General features: G+C 40.5%; 1 protein-coding gene across 3 annotated transcripts; it reads right to left on the reverse strand.

Annotated features, from left to right (window-relative positions):
- Positions 1-709: 709 nt before the first annotated feature.
- On the reverse strand, positions 710-23541 carry LOC133207444 (protein LSM14 homolog A-like). 3 transcript variants are annotated; one of them, XM_061344359.1, is made up of 9 exons: positions 23312-23541; positions 11821-11984; positions 10177-10309; positions 9352-9471; positions 7798-7974; positions 6564-6743; positions 4701-4872; positions 3045-3273; positions 710-2080 (listed from the first exon to the last, which is right to left on the reverse strand). In XM_061344359.1, exons 1-9 carry the CDS (start codon positions 23430-23432, stop codon positions 2057-2059), a joined length of 1320 nt encoding a protein of 439 aa, XP_061200343.1. In that variant the 5' UTR covers positions 23433-23541; the 3' UTR covers positions 710-2056. The 3 variants fall into 3 exon arrangements, with proteins under 3 accessions (XP_061200343.1, XP_061200342.1, XP_061200344.1); XM_061344358.1 differs by having other exon boundaries at positions 9352-9474; positions 23312-23540; XM_061344360.1 differs by lacking the exon at positions 9352-9471.
- Between the last annotated feature and the right edge of the window lie 524 nt (positions 23542-24065).

Consider the following 24065-nt stretch of genomic DNA (forward strand, 5'->3'; position numbering starts at 1 on the left):
CTACATGGGAATTTTTCGGGGGGGGGGGGGAAGGGGACTATGATAATTTATTACCCACTGTAACGTCTGCTGGTTCACGTCCACCTTCCCGCGCAGACGCTCCGGCACAAATACCACCGACATGCCTCTGCCCCCACCGCCCCGTGCAAGGGCTGACGGGAACCGACGGCCCGGTCCCAAGCTGGGAACCGCCCCGAGCCGCGACTTCAGCAAACGCTTTATTCGGGTTTAACATAAAAACAAAACAACAAAAGAAATATGGCCTCGGTGTAGCGGCGCAGGGCAGCTGCAGGGAACCCCACCGGAAGGGCCAGATTCTCCTCCCCCCCCCACGGCCGAGCGCCTGTATTTACAACACATGGTTTTTAAATAAGTCTGAGCCATGTCCTATAGTATACAATTATTGCTGCAGTGGCTCTGCCATCCAGCACCCCCCACAGCTGTTCCCATTCATGTTCTGTGGATAGAAAAAGCCAGTGCTGTTAACATGCAAAAACCATTACTAAACACTATTATCTAACTTCTATTTGACCTTACTAAGGAAGCCATTTACAAAATAGTTCCCTGTTGTGCTATACAAAAGCTATAAAATTAAGATTCTATCACCATTTTGAAATATTCCAATATTCCAACAGTGCAGTTTTCCACATTTTATCACCACTGAGCATTTTGGAAAAAAAAAAAAAAAACAACCCACAAAACCAGCAAATTACTTTTTAATCTTTATATCCCTTTATTCCTGTAGCCTTCATACACACAGACACAAACAACTAGGTTTCTATTCCAGTGCATCAAAACATCATAACTAGTTATTCATAATTGGCAGAGTCCATCTTACATCAGCTGTGACTTCAGAGGCTTAGAATTATAAACTTAGAGTCATGATGTCTCCAGGCTATGGCCTAGCAGAATGCAAACAACTTCAAACACTAAGAATTCTTTAAATTGCTTATGTCTACAGGTATTATAACAGTTAACGGCTCACTGTTGACAAATGGAGACATACTTCAGTCCCAGCCACTCCAGAAGAATCACCAACTCATGTGCCTGGTCCATCATTAAAAAAGTTAATATTTATCACTGAGTAAAATTAGCTGCAAATTTGACATATGAAAATTTCTGTTCTCCTTTTCTCCTTATTTCAAAATATTTCCTTTAATTTGGTCAAATCCTGCAATATGCCAGAAACTACAAAAATCAAACCTTGAAAAGAGAAATTGGATACACTCTTCCCTTCATGTGATAGAAGAATGTTTTCACATCTTTATTAGAGTCCAAACATAAAAATCAAAACACTGAAGCCTGAAAAGCTGCTAACAAACCAAGCAAAAAAAAAAAAGCCACAAAACAAACAAAAGAACCCACCCACAAAAACCAACCAATGGATTCAGTGTTCTTCAGCATATCAACTTTTGCAATAACACAGTAGGTTTGCCAACTTAATGTTTATTCTTTAAAGATTAGTTGCTTTTTATGCAGCTATACAAAGGTTGTGATGGCAGTGGGATATAATGGAATTTTACTATATAAAAATGTTCCTTTGCCTAAGAAACAGTATTTACTTTGTGTACATATTTGACTGACAAAGCAAGTTTTGTACTGTTCAGCCCCTAGTTGATAAAAGTACAACTATCTCAAAAGGGATATTACAGGACTTACAAAAACCAACCTTCAGTGGGCCAAAACACTCACAGTATCAACGGCCTTCTGCATACAATTGTCCTTACAACTTGATAATTGCTTCAGATAACAGTTTAGTAATAAGAAAAATCCTTTTAAGGATGAAAAAAATAAACTCCATCAAAGTACGGCTTTATAATTAACTATACATAAGAAATTACTCATCCTTTTGTCTCAAATATATTTAATGCTCACTATTTTCAAAGATGGCCATTTTTCAAAAGTAACTGCATTATACCCCTTTGAAATTAAGTAGTTAAATCGCAGTGCTGGTGACAAGTATACAGTAAGTTAACTTCATTCTTTGTGGAGACTGAAGCTAATTCTCTGGATCAGGAAGATCTAGACATTCACCCAGTTTCAGCTTTTGTGTAGATTAGGCAGCAACTTTGTTGTCTTTCTAGAGGGAACAACAGTAGAAGGTTAATTTTAAGGGGAAAAAAATAAAAACAAATCACAAAATAATCTGGACAACAGCATTAGGCCAAGATGCAACTGTGATGGCTCCTTCCAGTCTTCCACAATGGAAAAGGAGACCTCCCTGTGCAACCAGATTAGGGTCTGGTCAATGCTCCCTCGCCTGGCATATGCTGAAGCAGCTCCTGACTTGGACTAAACCACGTGGCACAAACCCTTGGTCTTTACACCACCTCCCGGTTGTCTGGAAGGCTGTGAAATCCTTTCATGCAGAAATTCAGATCTTTGATCTTCCACTCCTCATTTCAATTCATGCTCAGCTACCAAAAATGTCTTTGAATGACAGGACTAATTGTTGCAAACTAACAAAGGAATAACTGAGGGAGAGTCAAATCTTCAGCCATGAAAAAAAAAAAAAAGCTCCCTCTTCTTTGTTTTTGTTAAAAATATTTAAATCTTCAGACATAATTAACTGCTCATGCAGTAAACTACCAGAGACATTTCTTCTACCCCAGTCAGAGTTGTAAAAGCCTACATTTCCTTGCACCAATATGGGTAATTACATTTGCTACCAATTCTGAACAGGTTGTCAGTATTATTGCTATTGCCTCACAAGCCAATGTTCCAGTTGAATATATGCACTTGATGCCAAGAAAAATGGCTTGCACTGAAACTGTTAAACAATTTTGGCTTTCCAAGCAACTGAGCTCTGCTGACTGAGATCATATGTATGATCCATGAGCTTTTGTATAGAGGAGAATTTACATTGTTTCCAATGTAAACTGGAAAATTTACTTGCAAGATACTATTCAAGAAGTTTTAGTTCAATATAAAATTTAAGAGGAGTTTGTTTTGTTTGGGGTTTTTTGCCTTTTTTGTTTGTTTTTGTTTACTACTAGTTTCCAAGAACAGTTGAATAGGTCATAGTAACATTAAATATATTTTACCCTATATTCAAAGTTGGCAAACTCCCTGCCTCCACGACCTCCTCTGAATCCACCACGGAATCCTCGAGGGGCAGTGAAGCCACCTCTTCCACCTCCTCGTCCTCTTCCACCTCGGAAGCCAATCACCCCTCTGCCTCTGCACCCTCCACGGCCACGATTGGGACGTAGTGGTATCCCAAAAGTCTCTGCATTTAGCCTTCTTTCCTCAACCCAAGTGGGTTGCCGTTCTCTGCCACACAAAAGGAACAAGGATCATTTTAAAACACACTTCAGAAGGAGGACTGCCTGGCTTAGAATCACCAGAAAACCAATGACATAAAAAATGATACATCAATCCCACTGTAAATCTTCATTATCCCTTCTGCAAGAATCTAGGTATCTGCCACAATTAATTTCATTCAATGAAAACAGATGTTACAGTACCACAATTTATATATTAATCATGCTGCAAGTTTCCCCATATAAAAAGACACAATCTGCATACATAATCATATAGTTAAATTTTAAAAATCTGTCTGCAATTTAAAAGAAGAAACAGAAAATAAGAGTTTGGAGTTACAGGTGTTAGTTTATCTAAATGTCAGCACAACACCCCCCACCCCATAATTCACAATAGGTCAACAATACACATCATCTTGTCTGATAATAAGACAGACAACAGCAAAAGATAATCTTTAATTTTCCCAAAATGCTATCTTCCCATTCAAATACCACAACTGGCCAAGACAGTTGTGTGATCTACTTAGAAACCATTACGAAAACAGAGTCATAACTGATTAAAGTGGTAACTTAGTAGCAAAATAAAACAAAACACAACACCTATTTCAGCAAATCTGTAAAGGAGATTCTAGAGTATGGGCACTAAGTTACAGAAGCGTGGCTCTAAAACAACATGTCCTGGGTTCAGCAGTAGCAGTCATTTTTCTCCTTCTTAGTAGCTGGTGCAGTGCTGTGGTTTTCACTTTCAGCCTGAGAACAGCACTGATAACACCGATGTTTTCAGTTGTTGCTCAGTAATGTTTACTGTGACCAAGGACTTTCTCATGCTTTGCCAGGGAAGAGGGGAAGCCAGGAGTAAGCAGAGATAGGACACCTGACACAAACTAGCCAAAAAGGTATTCCATACCACAGCACGTCATGCCCAGGATGTAAAACTGGGGGCAGTTACCCAGAAGGGCTAGATCACTGCTCGGTCAGCGGGCGGTTGTATTCTCTTCCCTTGTTATATCCCTTATTATTATTGCTGGTAGCAGCAGTGGTTTGTGTTATACCTTAATTACTGGACTGTTCTTATCTCAACCCATGGGAGTTACATTCTTTCGATTCTCCTCCCCACCCCTCCAGGAGCAAGGGGGAGGAAGGGGTAGGGGGGGAGAGAAAGCTTTGTGGCTAGGCTTAAGGCATGACAAATATTTTCCAATTTTTTAAATATTTTTTCCTATATTTTAAAATATTTTCCTATTATTGCACTGCACTTGCCTACAAAGAAATTTTGTGCTTGGTATTCCCATTTCTTTTGCCCACTGCATGTGGAAATAGGTTTTACTTGCTTTTGGATCAGAGCCGATTGTAACAAGTAGTGCTGACACTACCTTGCAACATAAACATGCATTAAATAGACTAACAAGCTTCCCTTTACCTATTAATAGGCCATACCTATTGTCATCACAGGAGATGTTGTCAAAGAAGGATTTGGTTTTGTCATAGTAGCAGTTGGGGCCAAGTGGATCTTCCTCATCTGCATTCCCTTCACTATTTTGGTTATTAACACCTGAGTCACCTTTGTCTTCTCCATTTACAGGCTTCTCTGGTTTTTCAAGTTTATCTTCTGGAAAATAAAAATTAAGCAGAAGCTTTCCAGACTATCATACTAAACCAAACAGCACTATTAACTTATTCACAGACAGACAGTAACTATACTGAATGCTCAAAACTACAAAACCCCCTCCAAAATTTAATGGGAAAGTCAAGTAATTTGACACAAATTAGGATGTTTAGCTGCTGCTGTCTGAAGGTTTGATATCCTCTATATTCGATGCGGGTTTAATTAAAGCAAACAAACCAAACAAAACCAAACAAAACAAAAACCAAACACCCCCCCAACAAAAAAAAAACACACACACAAAAAAAAACAAACCCACAAGAAACTAAACAACCAGAAAACACAAAAAACTGCAAACAAAAACCAGCAACAAAACACACACACCTCCCTCAAAACCACCACCAACAAAAAAAATACCCTGTGGTAGAATGGATTTAATAGCTATCTATTTTCTATCATCCCAGCTACCTCTTTTCCAGATTTAAAAGCCTCAGTCATTCCTCACAAAAGCCATTAATGTTTTTGCTCATCCTTGTTGCCCTTCTCTTTTGTTTTCTGCCTTTGCCATTACCTCCTTTGAGACACAGGGCAAGCATTCAAGCTTTGCCATAAACTGACTTTATGATATATTTGTTTCCTAATAATGCCTGAAGTTCAGCTTACTGTTTTGACTGGCACTGAAAAGGAAGCTGGTGGTTCAGCAGAACTAGCTACTGCAAGCTTAAAGTCTCATTCCTAAATGCTTACAAATTTACACCTCATAATGCTATGCATAAAATTCAGATAGCCATCTTAACCTCTCCACAACACACACACAATTACCATTCTGCCTCATAAAATATTTCTATAGCTCTTTACGGTTTGCTTTCAATTTCCTCTTTATTATTCTGAAGAGTAAGAAAAAAATAAATACATAGTATCAACAGCAAACTGTCAACTCTTTTAAAAGTGATCCAGAAAGAAGCAAGCACCAGAGAACAAATCCTAGGGACTCCACTAGTGTTTTTCCTATACTGAAATCTGACCATTTATTCCTACCTTTTGTTTACTGTTTTTTAGAAGTCATTTACTGAAACAGGGAACTCCCTATTTTAACCTATAAGAATTTTGTCCAAAAATAGTAGCAGCACTGTAACGAACAGGTGGCCGGTTACAAGAGAAAGGAGTAATTAAAATAGAAGCCCGCTAGGAAAAATTAAGACAAACATGCTGGCAAGTATGTTTCTCAAATTATGCCTGTTTCTCCTTGGAAAAGGGTAAAAGCAAAATAAATGGTAGAAACTTCCTTACATTGAAACTCTTGTGCGTCCTCCAGCAAAAGTTTTGATCCCAAACTCATGTTTTTGTGACTGCTTTTGGTCTATTAATAATTGAAAACAAAGACAAGTTCTCTTTTATTGCATCTTTTTCAGAGCTCAAAAGTAAACACTGTTGGGACTTCTGCTCAAGTAATCTTAATTTTTAACCAACAGACTTGTTAGATAATGATGTATATTTGCTAGTTAAAATTCCCTCAAAACTCAAATATTGATGCAAATATTTAATTAAACAGATGATCCCGGTTTACTTTCTTTTTGTTGTTAAGAACTGCAAAGAAGACTTCATAGGATATGTCTTTTACAACTTGCTCTTCAAGATAGGATTAAAACAGGAAGACAGTTTTTCCATGGACAAATATAAAACAAAAACTGGTTTACCTTTTAGTTTAAGTTTATTATGAAATTCTCTATCAATTTCCTCCTTGTTGAATTGTGCATTTGCACTTTCGAAGTCAAAGTCCTTCTCAAACTTCATTAGACCATCCCTCCTAATACCAAATCTTCCTCGACCCCCTCTGTGACCTCTACGGCCTCTCCGTGCTGCAAGTCCACCTGGAACTGAAAAGAGAGAAATTCTGTTTAGTTTGTTTGTGGATTGTTTTATCTTTGAGGGTGGGGGGGGGTTGGTGTTTTGGTTTGCTTTTTAAATTCCTGGGTTAACAGGCTGGGACTCCATGCATCCTCTTCCTGCACTTTTGTTATAAGTCCTGTTGAAGCAGCTTGTAATTTGCAAATTCACTTACAGCAATTATGGGAGTAACACCCAGAGCATAATGGTACTAAAGTTGGGTACTAAAAGACATCATAGAAATCATAAAGCTTTTGAAGAAGAGTTAAAATGTTAGTGGCATTTCTGTCCAGTATTTTTGTAGAAAGGTGACAGGTTTTATTTCATGCTATTGTGTTTATAAATCCATGAATACTGCTTGGGTTTGCATTTTTATTCAAACTGCTTAATAGGGAGCAATCAGAAAAGATTTTTCTCTTTAATGTTGACTCTTTGTGCTTGTATGATTCTGACTCAATGCAAAGTTACTGTTATCTGCTAGAAACAATTATGTGAAATAATTCTAAATCCATGAATTTTACTACTGTAATCCAAACTGCAAGTTCTCTAGCTGTTAGAAACAAAGTCCTAATGCTTGGCAAACTACACAATAATGCATGTTAGCAGACTTTTACAGAACTTAATGGAGTCTGGAAACAATGATTGCTATTTCTCAGAATAAGATTTACCAATTTGTCATTTGTTTTCATTTCCGAGTTCACTTTCTGATATTGAAGCCTTGTGTAATTCAGCTAAAGCTGGAAATAAAATATTATTTGTTTATCCAATAAGGTATTTTTGACCATACTTTTGTATATAGGTATATAGTTCAGATTTTAAAAAAAAATCCAAACCTATAAAAAGTAAAACCACAAGTTTAACTTGTAAGAAAAAAAACCTAAATATTTAGAATACATGCTTGACTTCAAAAAGAAAAATACATAATTCAGGACTCTGCCTGCCAGTCAACCAGTAATGGACAGCAAGAAAATTCCTACACGTTAACCTTAAAAAGAACACTTCATACATGTATGTTAAAAAATAAGCCAAATTATTCAAAGCTACCTCGCCTGTGCTCCTGATTCTCTAGTGATTTTTGGCTACCAGACATCAAAGGCCTGGTTGGTACAGGACTCCTCCTCCCAACTGGTGCTGGAGTAGGCAAGTGGGCTGAAGCTGTTTGTACTGTTTGTTCCATGGTGGGGCTCCTTCTCAAATGATCTATCTGAGGGCTTGAACGACCTGGGACAAAGACAAAACAAAACCAAAACCCAAAGAGTTATTTCTCATGTACAAATTTGAGTTAATAGTCTCAACCAATCTAGACTGACAGATTTATCTGCCTTACAGTCAAGACAGCTGTGCCCAAGAAAGAAATAAATATTTCTGTACCTCTGTACCCTCAGATCCACTAATCCAGAATGAAGAACATTCAGCAATTCCCATCCCCCTAGTCTAAAAAACCTAAAAACTAAACAAAACAACCACAATAAAAAAAAAAAATCAACCAAACAAAAATCCACCACACCCAACAAACAGACCACACACTTGCAATCTATGAAGATGACAAATATTTTTAAAAGCAAAAAACAGAGGTAAAAAACTTATTGGTGCCCACAGGAGGTTTGGTGGCAGAACATACGTTCATCTGGAGCATGTGTCATACATTAAGTCCAAGGATCATACAGGTTTTAATTTCACCTACAGAAACCCAAGCTACTCTCTTCAACAGCGAAACAGTAAATGCGCAACATACTTCCCCCCCTTCAATTAATGCAACAAAGTAGAACTTCTTTTTAGCAATCCCCTCAACTAACCCCAGAAAGTAGTCCTAATTGGCATAACAAATCTCAAGTAGAAGTCAGGAAAAACCCTGTTTGCTGTAAGTGCTTTGCCTTTTAACACAACTGCATAAACTTTAAAATACCATTAGGAATATAACTTAGCACACATTTTTTACAAGCAGCAATGAAGAGTGGAAGAGCAGGAAACAATGTCTTTGGTATTTTGAGAAGCAAGGAAAACATCTGCATGAAAAGTGAGGGTGAAGGTGCTCAACATTTAGTTTATTTTTTCTTTGCCACTCAACAAGCATAAAGAATTTCCTTTTTGCTTCTACTTTTTTTCCAGTATTACACAAACTACCCATACATTCTATTACTATTAAGCTGACTTAACTGCCATGTCACTTTCTCTACAGACAATCAGGTCTGTTGTTAATATTTATATAAATATACATTAATAAAGAATTTAAAATTGTAGGCTAAAGGACTTCACAATTCAGTCAGCATGAAGTATCTTGACTTTTGTCATGTCAGCAATAAAACCAGATACTGAATTTCCATATACACTTATTTGCTAACAGTATTCAATGGAATTAAGTCCTACTCTTCAATATAGATGCTTTAAGGAGAAAACCAAATGTGTTGCTAAGTTACCTATAGCACACCAAGATAGGAAAATACTTTTAAAGAAGTGCAAAGCCTCTCAGTGCTTTCTGGTTTCAATATCAAGTGTTTCATAACAGGCTTCAACTGTTTAGTTAGCATTTCTGGCAACCACCTAAGTCACAGGGACACAATTGGTCAAAAATGATCAGAGTTATTAAAAAAGATCTACCTTGAGACATTTGTGGTTTTAGTGATCTTGGATCTGTTGTAAATGCAGAACCAACTGCAGTGCTTTGGGACATGCTACTGCTGGCTGAAGAATCTGTTCCAAAAGATGTTAAAGAATCTCCTGCTTTGAAAGAAATAATATAGTTGTAAAACTTGGTTTAGACTTTTTTTTCTGGGTTTTTTTTTTTTTTGCTTTTTCTTTTAATAAGCACTAAATGATTAGTGAAGTCATATAAGGCAGTTATAGAATACACATAAAACCTGCCCTTCCCATACAATTTAAGAATAACGTGATACATGTATTCATAGAAAGGTGGCAAGACTAATATTTTGATAGTTTTTATAAAAGAAAACAACACAAAAAAGCACCCACCACACACAAAACAAGAACAACCCCCAAAAATATCACCCAAAAAAAACCACCCACTGCTTTTATGTCACAAGTGTTAACATAACATAGTCATGATATCATCTTACAGAGTAACGAACAGTATTAGTATATATTTCCATGTAACATATTTTAAGCAGAAATATGACTGTCACATCTTATTAACTGATGTCAAGTTATGGTCAGTTCTACAGGCTTCCTTTCACCTGGCTAACATTTTCAGTACCAGGAGTAATGATGACACCACAAGAGTTACAGGAATGTAAGTTTCTATGAAAGACACTCTACTTTTGAGCTAAATTGTGGGACTAATACAGATTGAAGACTTTTGATCTGCCTTTAGGGAAAGACAGATGAAATTGTAACACTGATTACTGTCTATGTACACATATGCAACTTGACTTATAGGAAAACACCAAATAATAAAAAGCAACATACCAACTCCAACAGCACTGAACTGCTGCCCCACCAGCAGGCTTGGACTAAACTGACTGTAAGCAGGCATTCTCCCAAAAGAACCATAGGACCCCACATTCTGGAATGAAGATGCAGTCGAAGATCCTAATGAAGACTAAACACAAAACACTTGCAGAAAGTCATGTTTACAGAAAAAGAAATAATTCTGCAGGGCAAGAAATGCCAAAATTAACACTTTTTTAAATTTACCCTACCACTGTGGCTAATACATGTACAAGACCTCAACACTCAAAGTTGCTTCTTTAAATATCAAGAATGTAGCCACTTTAACACAAGTGAAAACAGAACAAAAAAAATATTTGAATTATACACATTACTCTGTATGAAAACTTGTAACAGACAACAGTTAGCAGAAAGCATTTTCACAAGTATTACACAGTTTAGAAAGTACTTTTACCTTTCCAAGATCACAAACTTGTGAAAACAGTACCATAAAATTATGCATTTTTTTCCCTAAAACCTCAGATACTAACTCTTTCGTCAGACATCACAGTATCACAGTATCACAGTAGGTTAGAGATTGGAAGGGACCTCAAAAGATCATCTAGTCCAATCCCCCTGCCGGAGCAGGAACACCTAGATAAGGTTACACAGGAACGTGCATATAAGCTTTTGTCAGCAAGTTTGGAAAATGCCTTAACTTTTTCCCTGAAGTTTCAAATATCACATGAATAACAAATGACCCAATCATACTAGAGAAAATCAGGGTTATTACTATTATTGGGGTTGGCAGTAATGCTATTTCACAGCTCTTAACCCCCACTGACAAAAGAAGTTACATCACATTTAGCAAAAGACCTCAGAGGACTGCAAGGGTACTTTTTAAGGAAGCATCAAGAATTTTATCTTATGGAATAGCTGAACATTAGAAATGCAATCACTTAAACAGAATTACAAAGTTTCATTTAAACCAAGAACTTCCATTTTGCTCTCAGGGGTGATTTTTAAGAGACCCCACAAACAATCAGTACACCAACAAACTTCAATAATCAAAAATAACTAGCCCCATCAGTCCATTTACTACAAAGTAACAGATTAACCTTGAAGGCTTCAAGTTGTAATTTGCTTTCTCAAGCAACAAAGTATTCCTTTTTTAGGTAATTGCCCTTTAGTATGAAGCCTTTTTAAAAACACCTAGCTAGATGAAACACTTTTTAGAGCCAGTCAGCAAAAAAAGACAAACATGAAAAAAAAAAAAAAATACAAAAACCCCCAAACAAACAAAATAAATCACTAATGATTTGGAGAGATCTCAGCTTCTATTCCATTTGACTTATACTAAGCCTGATCTTTCCACCAAGTCTCACACACATGTCCGCCTAAGCCCAGTATCTTTTAGAAAAGGCATCAGTGTCTACCAAAAGTCATTAGTCATTTTAGGAAAAACTGACAAAAAACAGTGCTTTGGGCTATAATTAGATTTCAACCTTAATTTTCACAGTTAAAAGACATGATTCAAAAGAACAAAGTCTTTCCACAGTTCTTTACATTGGGTTGTGAACTTTACAGCAACAAACATTTTATTTTTTAAACACTCAGCTAGAGAGCACTTAAAGCTACCAGGTTATAACAGCAACAAACATCTAAAAATATGCTTTTATTTACCTGAACAATAGCAGGGTCCTGTGGCAAAGAACACTGGGGCTTTGGTGGCTCACAGACAGTCAAATCTTTAATGTCACTGCCACGGAATATAATATACTCAAAGACTTCATCACGGCGTGGTATAGGTCTATCAGTTGGTCTATCCTCTGTACCAAAGGAGCGAACTGCAAAATTGGGAAGGCAGGAAAAAAAATAAAAATCCTACATTCAACAAAAAAGGCTTCAAATATACTTCAGAAAATGAAAAATAAAATTTTTTCAACCATTAAAAAAACACCCCCTAAAAAACAAAATAAAAAACCCCAACAAATCAAACACAAAGAGGCAGCATTGTCTCTGTTATTATCAACTGCTCAGACATAAACAGTCATTTCATCTTAGAAATGACAGTTAAAAAAAAAAAATCAAGCAGAAAGACCTATTTCTCACTGAGACATCACTTACACTATCACTCACATTGATTATTTTGACTATTTTGTGATAAGGGGAAGCAACAAAGCAGATTTTTTGCAAAGTTAATACTTTCTGAAGATTATAGCAATATGAACATCAACAAAGTCTGGTCTGTAATACCTGTGAATCAAGGACTACATGAGTTTCATAGAATCAATTAGGCTGGAATAGACCTTTAAGATCATCAAGTCCAACTATTACCCCAGGACTGCCAAGACCACCATTAAACCATATCACTGAGGGGCTTATCTACACCGTTTCTGAACACTTCCAGGTACAGTGACTCTACTACTTCCCTGGGCAGCTTGTTCCAACACCTGATCACCCTTGCTGTGAAGAAATTGTTCCTAATATCCAATCTAAACCTCCCTGGCACAGCTTGAGGCCTTTATCTCTTGTCCTATCACTTATTACTTGGGAAAAGAGACCAACCCCCACCTCACTACAACCTCCTTTCACAGTATCACAGGTAGTTATAGAGAACAGTAAGGTACACCCTGGGCCTTCTCTTCTCCAGACTCAACACTACCACTTCCCTCAGCCATTCCTCATCAGACTTGTGCTTCAGACCCTTCACCAGCTTTGTTGCCCTTCTCTGGACCTGCTCCAGCACCTCAATGTCTCTCTTTTAGTGAGGGGCCCAGAACTGAAGACAGGATTTGAGGTGCAGCCTCACCAGTGCAGTACAGGGGGATGACTGCTGATACAGGCTAGGATACTGCTAGCCTTCTTGGCTGCCTGGACACAAGCTGGCTCATGTTCAGCTTCATCAATCAGCACCCCCAGGTTCTTTTCCATGAGCAGCCTTCTAGCCACTCTTCCCTGAGCCTGTGGTGTTGCATGAGGTTCTTGTGGTCCAAGTGCAGGTCATGGCACTTTGCCTTAGAATCATAGAATAGTTAGGGTTGGAAAGGAGCTTAAGATCTTAATGTTCAGGCTGAGAGGAAGCAGGACTGCTTGCAAGCCTAAAACTGTACAGGGGCCTCAAGCACACACAGTAGCTCATGCAGTAAAGGAAGTCATTAACTCGGGAAGCTGGGAACTAGTAACAACAACAAAAAAAAAAAAAAAAAGGAGGAAGAGAACAATTAAAAACAAGGGGCTTCCTCCTAAACCTGATGCCCCCACCCAGAACTGTTTTGCAGTTCTGCAGGGGGCTAACAAGGAAACACACCTCACCACACAAACAACCAGCTAATGCAGCGGTAAAGAGGATCACTACTGGTGCCACCAAGAAAAAGCAGCAGGTAATAGGGAACTCTACTTTGAAAGGGACAGAGGCACCCATCTGTCAGCCTAACCCACTCTCAAGGGAGGCATGTTGCCTACCAGGGGCTCGGATCAGGGATGTTGCTGAGAGACTGTCTGCTCTAGTAAGTCCCGCAGACTATTACCCACTTCTAGTGATCCATGTGGGTGCTAGCGATATAGATAGCAGTAGCCCGGAGAACATTAAGGACTACAGAGCCCTGGGAGAGGTAGTTAGGGGCTCTGGAGCTCAGACAGTCTTTTCATCAAATCTCCAGGATAAAGAGGAGGACCTTAAAAGGGCTAGGAGGATTGACCAGGTTAATAAATGGTTAGAAGGGTGGTGCCATAGAAGGGTTTGGGTATCTAGAACATGGGACTCAATTCAGGAAGCCAAGTCTACCGGGGGCTGGTGGAGCTGGTCTGACAGTGAACAGGAAGAGCAGTTTTGGTAGGAGGCTTGCCAGACTGGTCAAGGATGCTTTAAACTAGACATGTTGGGGGAGGGGGGGCATCATTCTATCTTAACACACAGCCAGTTGCTAGCACCTATAATAAATGCTCACAGCAATGTAGTATGAAGAGCAAACAAGAGAAATTACAGATATGTGCACATCTATGGATATGTGGTATCATCAGTATTAAAGAAACATGGTGGGACAGCTCCTATGACTGGAGCTTTGGAATGGAAGGTTACAGGCTCTTTAGAAAAGACAGGGACAGCTGGGGGGGGAGGGGGAGTTGCCCTTTATGTTAAGGATAGGCTGGAGAATATGTAACTGGGCATGACATGATGCGGTATGGAATACAGCTTTGGTTAGTTTGGGTCAGGTGTCCTGCCTCTGCTTCCTCCTGGCTTCCCCTCCTCCCTGGCAGGGCATAAGACTCAGAAAGTCCTTGGTCAGAGTAAATATTACTTAGCAACAACTAAACGCAACTGTGTTATCAGCCTTATTCCCAGGCTGAAAGTCAAAAGCACAGCACTGCACCAGCTACTAAAAAAGGAGAAAAACAACTGCTATTGCAGAACCCAAGAGAGTATCCACCCCTTATTCCATACCATTCACGTCATACTCTGAGTCCACGTTTTTCAATATACCATCAATCTTGTCTCACAGATATATATACACACACGCATGCATACACACACACACACACAGAGAGAGATCATTCCTTAATGCATGGACCAATCCCTATAATGCTGCTGAGTCTATTCGGTCCATGATGTCAGGCTCCATCTCTTGTGATGGTCTTTCAGAGCAGGAGAGACAGTACAGTGTTGGATTGTTGTCTGCTGATGACACTGAGGAAGGTGTCTGGTTTCCACAAAGTTCATTCTTTGTTGAGATGATGGTCCAAGGGAAGTCAGGACCAGTCGCTGGTGATCTCTAGACATCTAATTGGTGGGCTATAAAAGTGCTACATAGCAGGCAACAGCATACAATTGAGTTCATTGGCTGTTTCCCCCTTAAATCAAATCCCCTCAAAGTACAAATTGGACTTTGCCATCTTCTGTCATTACCCACTAAGTATATCCAAGTCCCTAATGAAGGCAATCCCATGAGTGGGTTTGCCTTTCCCTAAAGCAGGAATAACCTAGACTGTCCATTGCTGCAATCACCCCCACAGGGCATTTGCCACCATCCATAAGTCAGTAGAGAGATAAAGTACTGGCCACTTTTCTAGTTCAGCAATGTCCAAGGCCAGCTGGATGGCTTTCACCTCTGCAAATTGACTCGATTCACCCTCTCCTTCAGCAGTTTCTGCAACTTGTCGTTGAGGACTCCATACAGCTGCCTTCCATCTCCAATGCTTTCCCAAAATACAGCAGGACCCATCAGTAAACAAGGCATATTGCTTTTCACTTTCTGACAGTTTCTTTTATATGGTGGGGCCTCCTCAACATGCATCACCTCCTCCTCTGGTGACATTCCGAAGTCTTTGCCCTTTGGCCAGTCTAGGATGACTAAAAAATTCCTTGATGACTGGAATTTCCTACTCAAGCTTGTGTAATTAGTGCAGCCCACTTACTCCATGTAGCATTGGTTGCATGATGTGTAGAGGAGACACTGCCTGTGAACACCCAGCCCAGCATGGGCAACCTGGGTGCCAAAAGGAGCTGTGCTTCAGTGCCAATCACTTCTGAAGCAGCTCAAACCCCTTCATAGGCTGCCAGTACCTCTTCCTCAGTTGGGGTGTAGCTGGCTTCAGATCCTTTTTATCCCCAACTCCAAAAGCCAAAGGGTCAATCTCAAGTCTCCCCTAGAGCTTTCTGCCAGAGCAGAGGCTCCAGGTAGGACCATTCTCCCCAACTGTGGTGTAGAGTACATTTTTTACATCTAGTCTGGTCCAGACTGGTCTAAGGGTTACTGCATGAACTATCTCTCATTTAATTTGCTCAAAGGCTTGTTGTTGCTCAGGGCCCCATTTGAAATCCTTCTTCCAGGTCACATGATAGAGAAGGCTTACAAACAAACTGTAATTTGAGATGCGCATTCTCCAGACCCCCACAACACATAAGAAAGCTTGTGTTTCTTATTAGTTTGTGGAGACATTGCCATTACCTTGTTAATTGCATCTGCAGCCATCTGGTGACACCCGTCTTCCCATTTTATTCCCAAAAATTGAATCTCCTATGCAGGTACCTTTACCTTGAAGTGTTTTATGGCAAAACAGTCTTCCATCAAGATTTGGATTATTTTCCTTCCTTTCTCAGAAAGTTCTCTGACTGTATTGCCCCACACAATAATGTCATCAATACATTGCAGGTATTCTGGAGCTTGTTCCAGTGCAGTTTGGATCACTCCATGGCAAATGGTAGGCTTGTTTCCACCTCTGTGGCATTTGGTTTCAAGTGTACTGGGCACCCCTCCCAGTAAAAGCCTACTGTGGCCTGCACTCTATTGCCAAAGGATTTGAGAAAAATGCACTGGGAATATCAATTCTGTCATCCCACTTAGCTGCCTTTGACTTCTGTTCATATTGAAGTTCTAGCATGTCTAATACAGCAGTACTCAATGGTGGTGTGACTTTATTCAGGCCACGATAGTCTACTGTTAGACTCCACTCACCATTAGACTTTGGGGCATGGGTTGCATACATTTGACTTCATCTTGATCTAGACATGCATTCCCGGCATCCAGCCTATGATAGATCACCTCTAGAATGGCTGATTCCCTCAGAAACTGGGTATTTTTCTCTATCATGGCCCACTTGGAGGAACAACTCATAACGCTGTCCTTTTAAGGAAACCTTTCCTTCACAGCTGCCAGGAGCCACCTCCAAAGGCTGAGGGACCATTTCTCCTTTACAATCGCTTTATTAATTGCTCCTTCCCTAGGAAGGATCCCAGATGCTTGGCTTCCCTACCTTCTAGTTCGTGACCATAAGCACCATTGTCCCAGCATCAGAGCAACCAGATGACTATGTGTTCACCTGGATGAGGGGTGAAATATATCTGCATATTTGGTAGCCTGGTCAAGGTCTGGGATCTATAAGTCATTTCTTCCTCCAGACCCATGTAGTAATAACTCTTGTTCAGATGATGTCCCCTGTAGTAAGTGCATTGACTCTTCAGCTTTCTTCACTGTATGTGTTGCTCTTTGTGCCTCGTTTGCTTTACCCCTTGCTTACAGAGGCAACCGTTATTGGCACAAATTGGTCCTTCAGCTTAGCTGCAGTGAATATCACTGTGGCTGGAGTTGCTGCAATGTCTGTCACTGGAGCTGGATTGGCTGCAGTATCTGTTGTCAGGGTTGGTTCAGCCACTGCTCAGGGGTTTGAATAGCTGCTGTACTTGTCACTGGGACTGGTGTAGTTGCTGTGCTCAGAGGTGGAGAAGCTGCACTGTCTATTTCTTTGCCATCAGATCCCAAGACATTTTTTTCCTCTTTGAAGGCATTGGATAGTGTAGAACAAGGCTACATAAACACAGGCCAAGCCCCAGCACATTGCCATGACTTGTCCCTCTCCAGTATGACAACAAACCTCATTTAAATGTTTTACTAATATTTTCAGATTTTGCACTTGTTCTGTGGTGAAGTTCCAAAGCACTGGAGAGGCCCACTGGCCTGGATACTTGCCCATACTATCCCACACAACCTGCCACTCAGGTTTGTCCAGCCTCAGGGAAAACCTCTTGGTCCTCCTATATCGTCATCTAACCTTAGACAAGACCCAAACTCCAACCTGCTTAACTTGGGAGGTCAGAACAAAATGATCATGGGTAAAACACACTTTGTATGCATGCCAACATGCTGATCCCCATCACAATCAGCAGGCAGGTCTCAAGGGTACCCAAAAGTCATTCAAAAGCTTCAGAATTCTCAAATGATGCCCTAGTCTGGTGGGGGAGCTGGGGGTTTAAGGGAATGTCTCCTTCATAAGTTAACAACACAAGGAGGGGAAAAGAGATGTGTAAATGCTCAAGACTTCCATTATATATCTCCCAAAGTACAGAGGTGGTGACCACACTGGGAATGCAAGCCATATCAGTTTCATGATCAGCAAGTCTATTGAATTACAAGTCATTACCATAAAGTACAGTAAAACAAGAACCATAGCCCTGGCCCCACAGCTGATAAACACTAAAACAACAAATACTGGCTTTAAGTAAGGTACGACATGCTGAAACCCTGAGGTAAAGAGCAACAACTTTGAGAGCCAATAAATAAGCATTGCAATGAGTGACTATTAATCCAAAACAATGAATACTTACCACAAATATTTTAGACACACTCTGGTCAGACCTGTTGTTATCTCAACCCTTCGTGCCCCACAAAGAGCTGTCCTGGTTTAAGCCCATCCGGTAACCAAAACCCATTCAGCCTCTTGCTCACTCCCTCCCTTCTTCCTCCCCCAACTCCAGGAGGGATGGGGAGGACAATCGAAATAATGTTACTCTCACAGGCTGAGGTAAGAACAGCCCAGTAACTAAGACACAAGGCAGAACTACTACTGTTACCACCAACAACAAGGAAAGAGAATACAAGCTCTCACCACCCTCCGACAAATACCCAGCCCCACCAGAGCAGCAATCTGGGCCTTCCAGGTCCCTTCAATTTATATACTGAACATGACATGGTTTGGTATGGAATACCTCTTTGGCTAGTTGGATTCAGGTGTTCTGTCTCTGCTTCCTCCCACCTTCCCCTCCTCCCTGGCATAGTATGATACTCAGGAAGTTCTTGGTCAGAGAAAACATTACTTAGCAACAACTAAAAACATCTGTGTTACCAGCATTGTTCCCAGGCACAGCACTGCACCAGCTACTAAGGAGAAAAGTGACTGCTATAGCTGAATCCAGGACACAGAAATGTTAACTTGTCAGAGTATGAAAACACAAAGTATTGGAGCAGCAGCAGTCTTGGAGCTTTAACCAGCTCTGTCTCTTGGGATACTTCCTCAGACTACATCCTTCTTCCAGAATAAGGTACACTGGTTCATATATAGTAAAACAGTGAAGAGTGACAGGAAATTAAAATAAGCATGTGAAAGATGTAGTCTTTTAACACTTACTAGAATGATGATAAACACATTTAACCTTACCTTGTCAATTTAAGTGTGGTGGGTTTTTCTGTTGGTTTATTGGTTTTTTGATGTTTTTTTTTTCCTGTGTGTGCATTTTCTTTGTATGTTTTGAGGGTGGGGTTTGTTTGTTTGGGGGATTGGTTGGTTGGTTTTAAATGAGCTAAACTGGCTTAGGGGCTTACAAACAAAACACATGCTAAAAGCCAACTCATTAACTTATTTTTTTGTCAGTTTAGATACACACAATTAAGTAGCTACCTAGACAGAAACTAACACCTATGAGCCTAACAGGATTCATGTATATGACATTATGCCCAAGTAGAATCATAGAATCAGCTAGGTTGGAAAAGACCTTTAAGATCATTAAGTCCAGCTCCAGAACAGCCAAGACCACCACTAAACCATATTATCTAGGGCCTCATCTACACAGCTTGTGAACACTTCCAGTTACAGTGACACCACCACTGCCCTGGGCAGCCTGTTCCAATACCTGATCACCCTTTCTGTGAAGAAATTTTTCCTAGTATCCAATCTCAACCTGTTAACTGTCCCTTCTTCCTGAGGTGATAAATTTAACCCTTCCCCTTCCTGCTCCCACCCCTGAACAATAAGAAACACTCTAGTCTCCACAAGAATTTAGCATTCTCTGCCTACATTTCCAAGCCTTTTACCCAATTAATTTTGCATGAAACTCTAAAAGAACAGGAAGTTTCCTTTCATGTGTCATTTAAGCCATGGAAAACACTATCACAAATGGTTAATGCCAGAAAATTAACTACTAAAATTACTGAAAGCGATTTCATTAATATCTATTATTAATGACAATGGTTCCAAGTGCAAGTCTCAATGGTGATAAGTGAAAACTGATGCATTATACCAAAGAGACAGGAACTAATTTTGTTTCTTATACCCACATGGCTACAGATTCACTGCTGCTGTCAGAGAACAAAGCCTTTTCTGACACAATACACCAATAATATATAAAAACCTCAAATATTTGTGTAACTTGCTTAACATCTGTAATCTGATAGAGATAGCTCTCCCTGTTATTTAAGTAACACACTTTAACACTTTGTGAAAGACTGTGCTGCTTTCCCTTATCAGACTCCAGCTTAAGACAAAAATGCTGTTATTTAAACAGTTGCTGTCTTCCTCTAATTTGCAAGAGAGGCCATAACTTCTGCTAGTAAAAGGATCACAGCTTTGTGAATAAAATGCTAATTAGAGAATTATAGGAGACTGTCCCTCAGTAGGCAAAGACAACAATCAGTACCCTGTTAGCAACCAAAAAAATATTATTTTTGTCTAAAACCCCAGAAGACTTAAGCAATTCCATATGTACAAATTTGAGATTAAACTCAGACTTCAGTTTAGCCCACACAAGTCCTACTGTTAGGCAAATCTGTAGTTATTCAACAACAGATGCTACCTCTACTTTTGAGCTTCATGTCACAAAACTTAAGTTAAGAAATAAATAATGATAAAACACCCTGTGCTCAAGCCAGCTACCTAGCAGAGCAACTGAAAAAGCTGAGTCATCTTTTGGGGCTTTTCTTGTCTCTTTCTGGCAGACAGTTTGACATTTGCAGTAAAAATCCATGGTAAACAGTTCTGGTATAACTTCTGGACTCACCACAGGAAGAGATAACTATTATCCAATCAGTATATTCACAGCTACAGACAGTTCAAAAAGGAAGATCTGCCTCTTTTTACATAAGGACCTGACCGTAATGAACCACACTTGCCATCTTACATATAAGCTATCATACTACATTCATGTGATCTAAACCTCCCTTTATTCAGAACCTTCAATACTCTAGTGTTGAGCATTTTGTTCGTGAGCACAGTGAACTGTTTTACAGTCTGATCTGGTTCTTATCAGCTTCCAGATTAATCTCAATATTTTTGGTTCCTGGTGGCCTAGAAATACTGGTACATTCTCTTCTGGATCATGGCACTATATTACAAAACACATTCTTCAGCTAACTCAGCCAAGTTTTATTAAAGCAGATTTAATGATTAAGACATTTCTGATGAGAGCTATAGGAAGAGAGATGATCAGATTTGGAACTGCAGTTTGATCTATCTTACATATGTACACTTCAGTAGATATGCCATAATATGACTTAACCACTCTTGAGAAGTCATGCAAAATTGGCTTGGTCAGCAGTAAACCTGTCCAATTTAAGGCAAGGCTATCACAAGTTCCTTGAGGATGAGAGTCTTCTAAGTGCTTTTGTAAAAACCTTCACAATCACAGCATTCAACTGGAATTTCTAACAGTGCTGTTTTTTTTCTCATATAAATACTAGCTGTGGTTTTTAAACAGATAATACCAACAAGATAATTTAACCAAAAGGCAATTTTAGAAATAAAATATACATCATGAGAGCTAAATGTCCCATAAATTAAGTACGCAAGCCTGGGACCAAACCAACTGTAAGTTGTTTCAGAGCATTTTGAACGTAAGAACTTACAGAACAAAGTAACTGATTTCTTAAATAATACTTGTCAGTGAGGAGAAGGGGAAAAAGAAGGCCTTACAGTGTGACAAGGCACACAAACAAGAATCGCCACAAAGGCCAAAGCGAGATAAAAGCTAACAAACTGCCTCACAGTATCAACTCCACAGCCCAACTATTATAAACACCTATTATGTAAAATACAAGATTATCATTATGGTGAACTGCTAAACTTATCATACTAAACAGGAACTGAGGTTCAGAATACTCTCAGTCTCAAATATTTGGTACACACAATGAGCAATTTTCCCCTTTTCCTAATGGCTAGATAAACTCTCTGCTTACATATATGCATTTAGATTACTTAGGGAGACTTTACAGAGTCAAGTGTAAAATAAAATACCATTGAGTTTTGCAAAATCTATTATTAAAGTTATTAAAAGTTCTGACTTAATTTTTTACCTCAATATTACACAACCACTGCCATGGCTAATACACTTGCATTCAGTTGCTAAGTAATGTTTACTCCGATCAAGGACTTTCTCAGTTTCATGCTCTGCCAGGGAGAAAGGGAAGCTGAGAGGAAGCAGAGACAGGACACCTGACCCAAACTAGCCAAAGGGATATTCCATACCACAACACGTCATGCCCAGTACATAAGCTAGGAGGCGCCACCCAGAAGGCCCAGATCACTGCTCAGGTAGGGCTGAATATCAGCTGGCAGGTGGTGAGCAATTTTACTGGGCATCACTTGTGTTTGTTTCTTCTCCTTTTCCCCTTTTACTTTTCTATTCTCTCCCCTTGTTGTTTCCCTTATTATCATTACTGGTGGTAGTAGCAATACTTTTGTATTATGCCTTAGTTACTGAGCTGTTCTTATCTCAACCTGTGGGAGTTAGATTCTTTCTCCTCCCAATCCCTCCAGGAGTATAGGGAGGAAGAATGGGGGGGAGTGAGCAAGCAGCTGCGTGGTTCCGAGTTACCGGTTGGGCTTAAACCACAGCGCTTACACACACATATTCTCTGGACAATACATTCTCATGCCAGCATCTGTACTCAACTTCAATTTATACAATGCCATAGAGCTACCTCCGAAATTAAGAGCTCACAATCAGCCTTCTCTGTTGATAGCCTAGCACTTACAGGATTCCCTTTAAACCCCAGTTATCTCCTAGCCCAGGATGCATGAGTGCAGTCGTATGCTACCCCGTACCCTGCAGGTCTAAAACTCTTACGATACAAACGACTATTTCCAGCTTCCCCCTCCTACTCCCGTTTACACACTAACTGAACCACTTCCACCGCGAAGGGCATCATTCTTACTCTACTCAAAGATCCTATGAGCAGCCCCTAACTAGGTAATGCTCTTGGCTCCCTTTCGCGACTGTACCACGGCGGCCACTCTGAGCCTTTTACACCACACACACACCACCCTGGAAACCAGGGAACCAGCCCGCGCCGCAGAAGCAAGGGCCTCCGCAGCGCTGTCTCGCCACCGCTCCCAACCCCTCACTCCCACCTCTGCCGGGAAGCGTGGCGGGTAGCCCTAGCCCCACCACAGACATTCCTTCGGGGAAGATGGCAAGAAGACACGCCTCCGGCCGAAAGTACATGAGCTCTTACCAAAGCTCTGCCAAGACTCTCGCAAGTACTAATAGGCTCCCGCAGCCGACAGCCCCCCCCCCCCATCGGCACAATACCACAGACTACCGCAACTTTAAGTTCTTGCTCGATCCCCGACAGGCCCCTAGCGGTCCCACTTCCCTCCCCTAAACATTGCTAGGCCGCCAAATCCTTACCCTTAGCCAACGCCACAGTGGAGTTTTCAGTGTCGATAGTGTATAAGATTCCTTCGTAGCGGATCTCAGCCTTAGAAATAAGACTTATTTTGCTCCCGATGTAGGGCGCTCCCCCGCTCATCGTACTGACTTCCCAGTTCGGAACAAGACTTCTTCCTTTTGAAGCCCAGCACAAACAGCTAAGCAAGCCCGCCGCAGAATCGTAGTAGACGTTCTACGCCTCCCGCTTTGAATCCAGCCTTCCTTCCGCCGAACTCCCAGCGACGGCTTTCCCTGCGCAGGCTCCTTTAACATACCTCGCAATGAAAATACCCTAAAACTCGCAACATGGCAACCACTCTCGTCTTTTCTCAAAGCCACCCCCTCCACTCCAACCGTGAAATGGATGCCGGGAGCGGAAATGATCTCGCGAGAGCGGCCAGCCAGGGTGGGGCTACGCTACGCTACGCCACGGCACTGAGGGTAGGGGGTGATCATTTCGGCTTCACAGTCGTGAGTATCTGGCGTGTTTCCTTTCTGTGTTTAGGGTATGGTTTTCATGGTGATTGGGTTTAGCTGTGCTTCATCGTGTTTTATATACCTGGTTGGTGAGTGGTGTGATGGACTAGGTTTGTGTGCGGCCTGGGACTCTTTTTTCCCCGGGCTCGTGTGCCAGGAGTTCGCAGCTTGGGAATCTCACTCTGGTTCATGATCTGTGAGCATATGTGGATGTGGAAGTAGGTTGGGAGACTTGGGGTTTTCGTTTGTTTTGCCC

This window comes from Neopsephotus bourkii, unplaced genomic scaffold (assembly GCF_033783945.1).
Source record: "Neopsephotus bourkii isolate Nb327-2 ecotype Australia unplaced genomic scaffold, CSIRO-AGI_Nbou_v1 NB_212, whole genome shotgun sequence".
NCBI lineage: Eukaryota > Metazoa > Chordata > Aves > Psittaciformes > Psittacidae > Neopsephotus > Neopsephotus bourkii.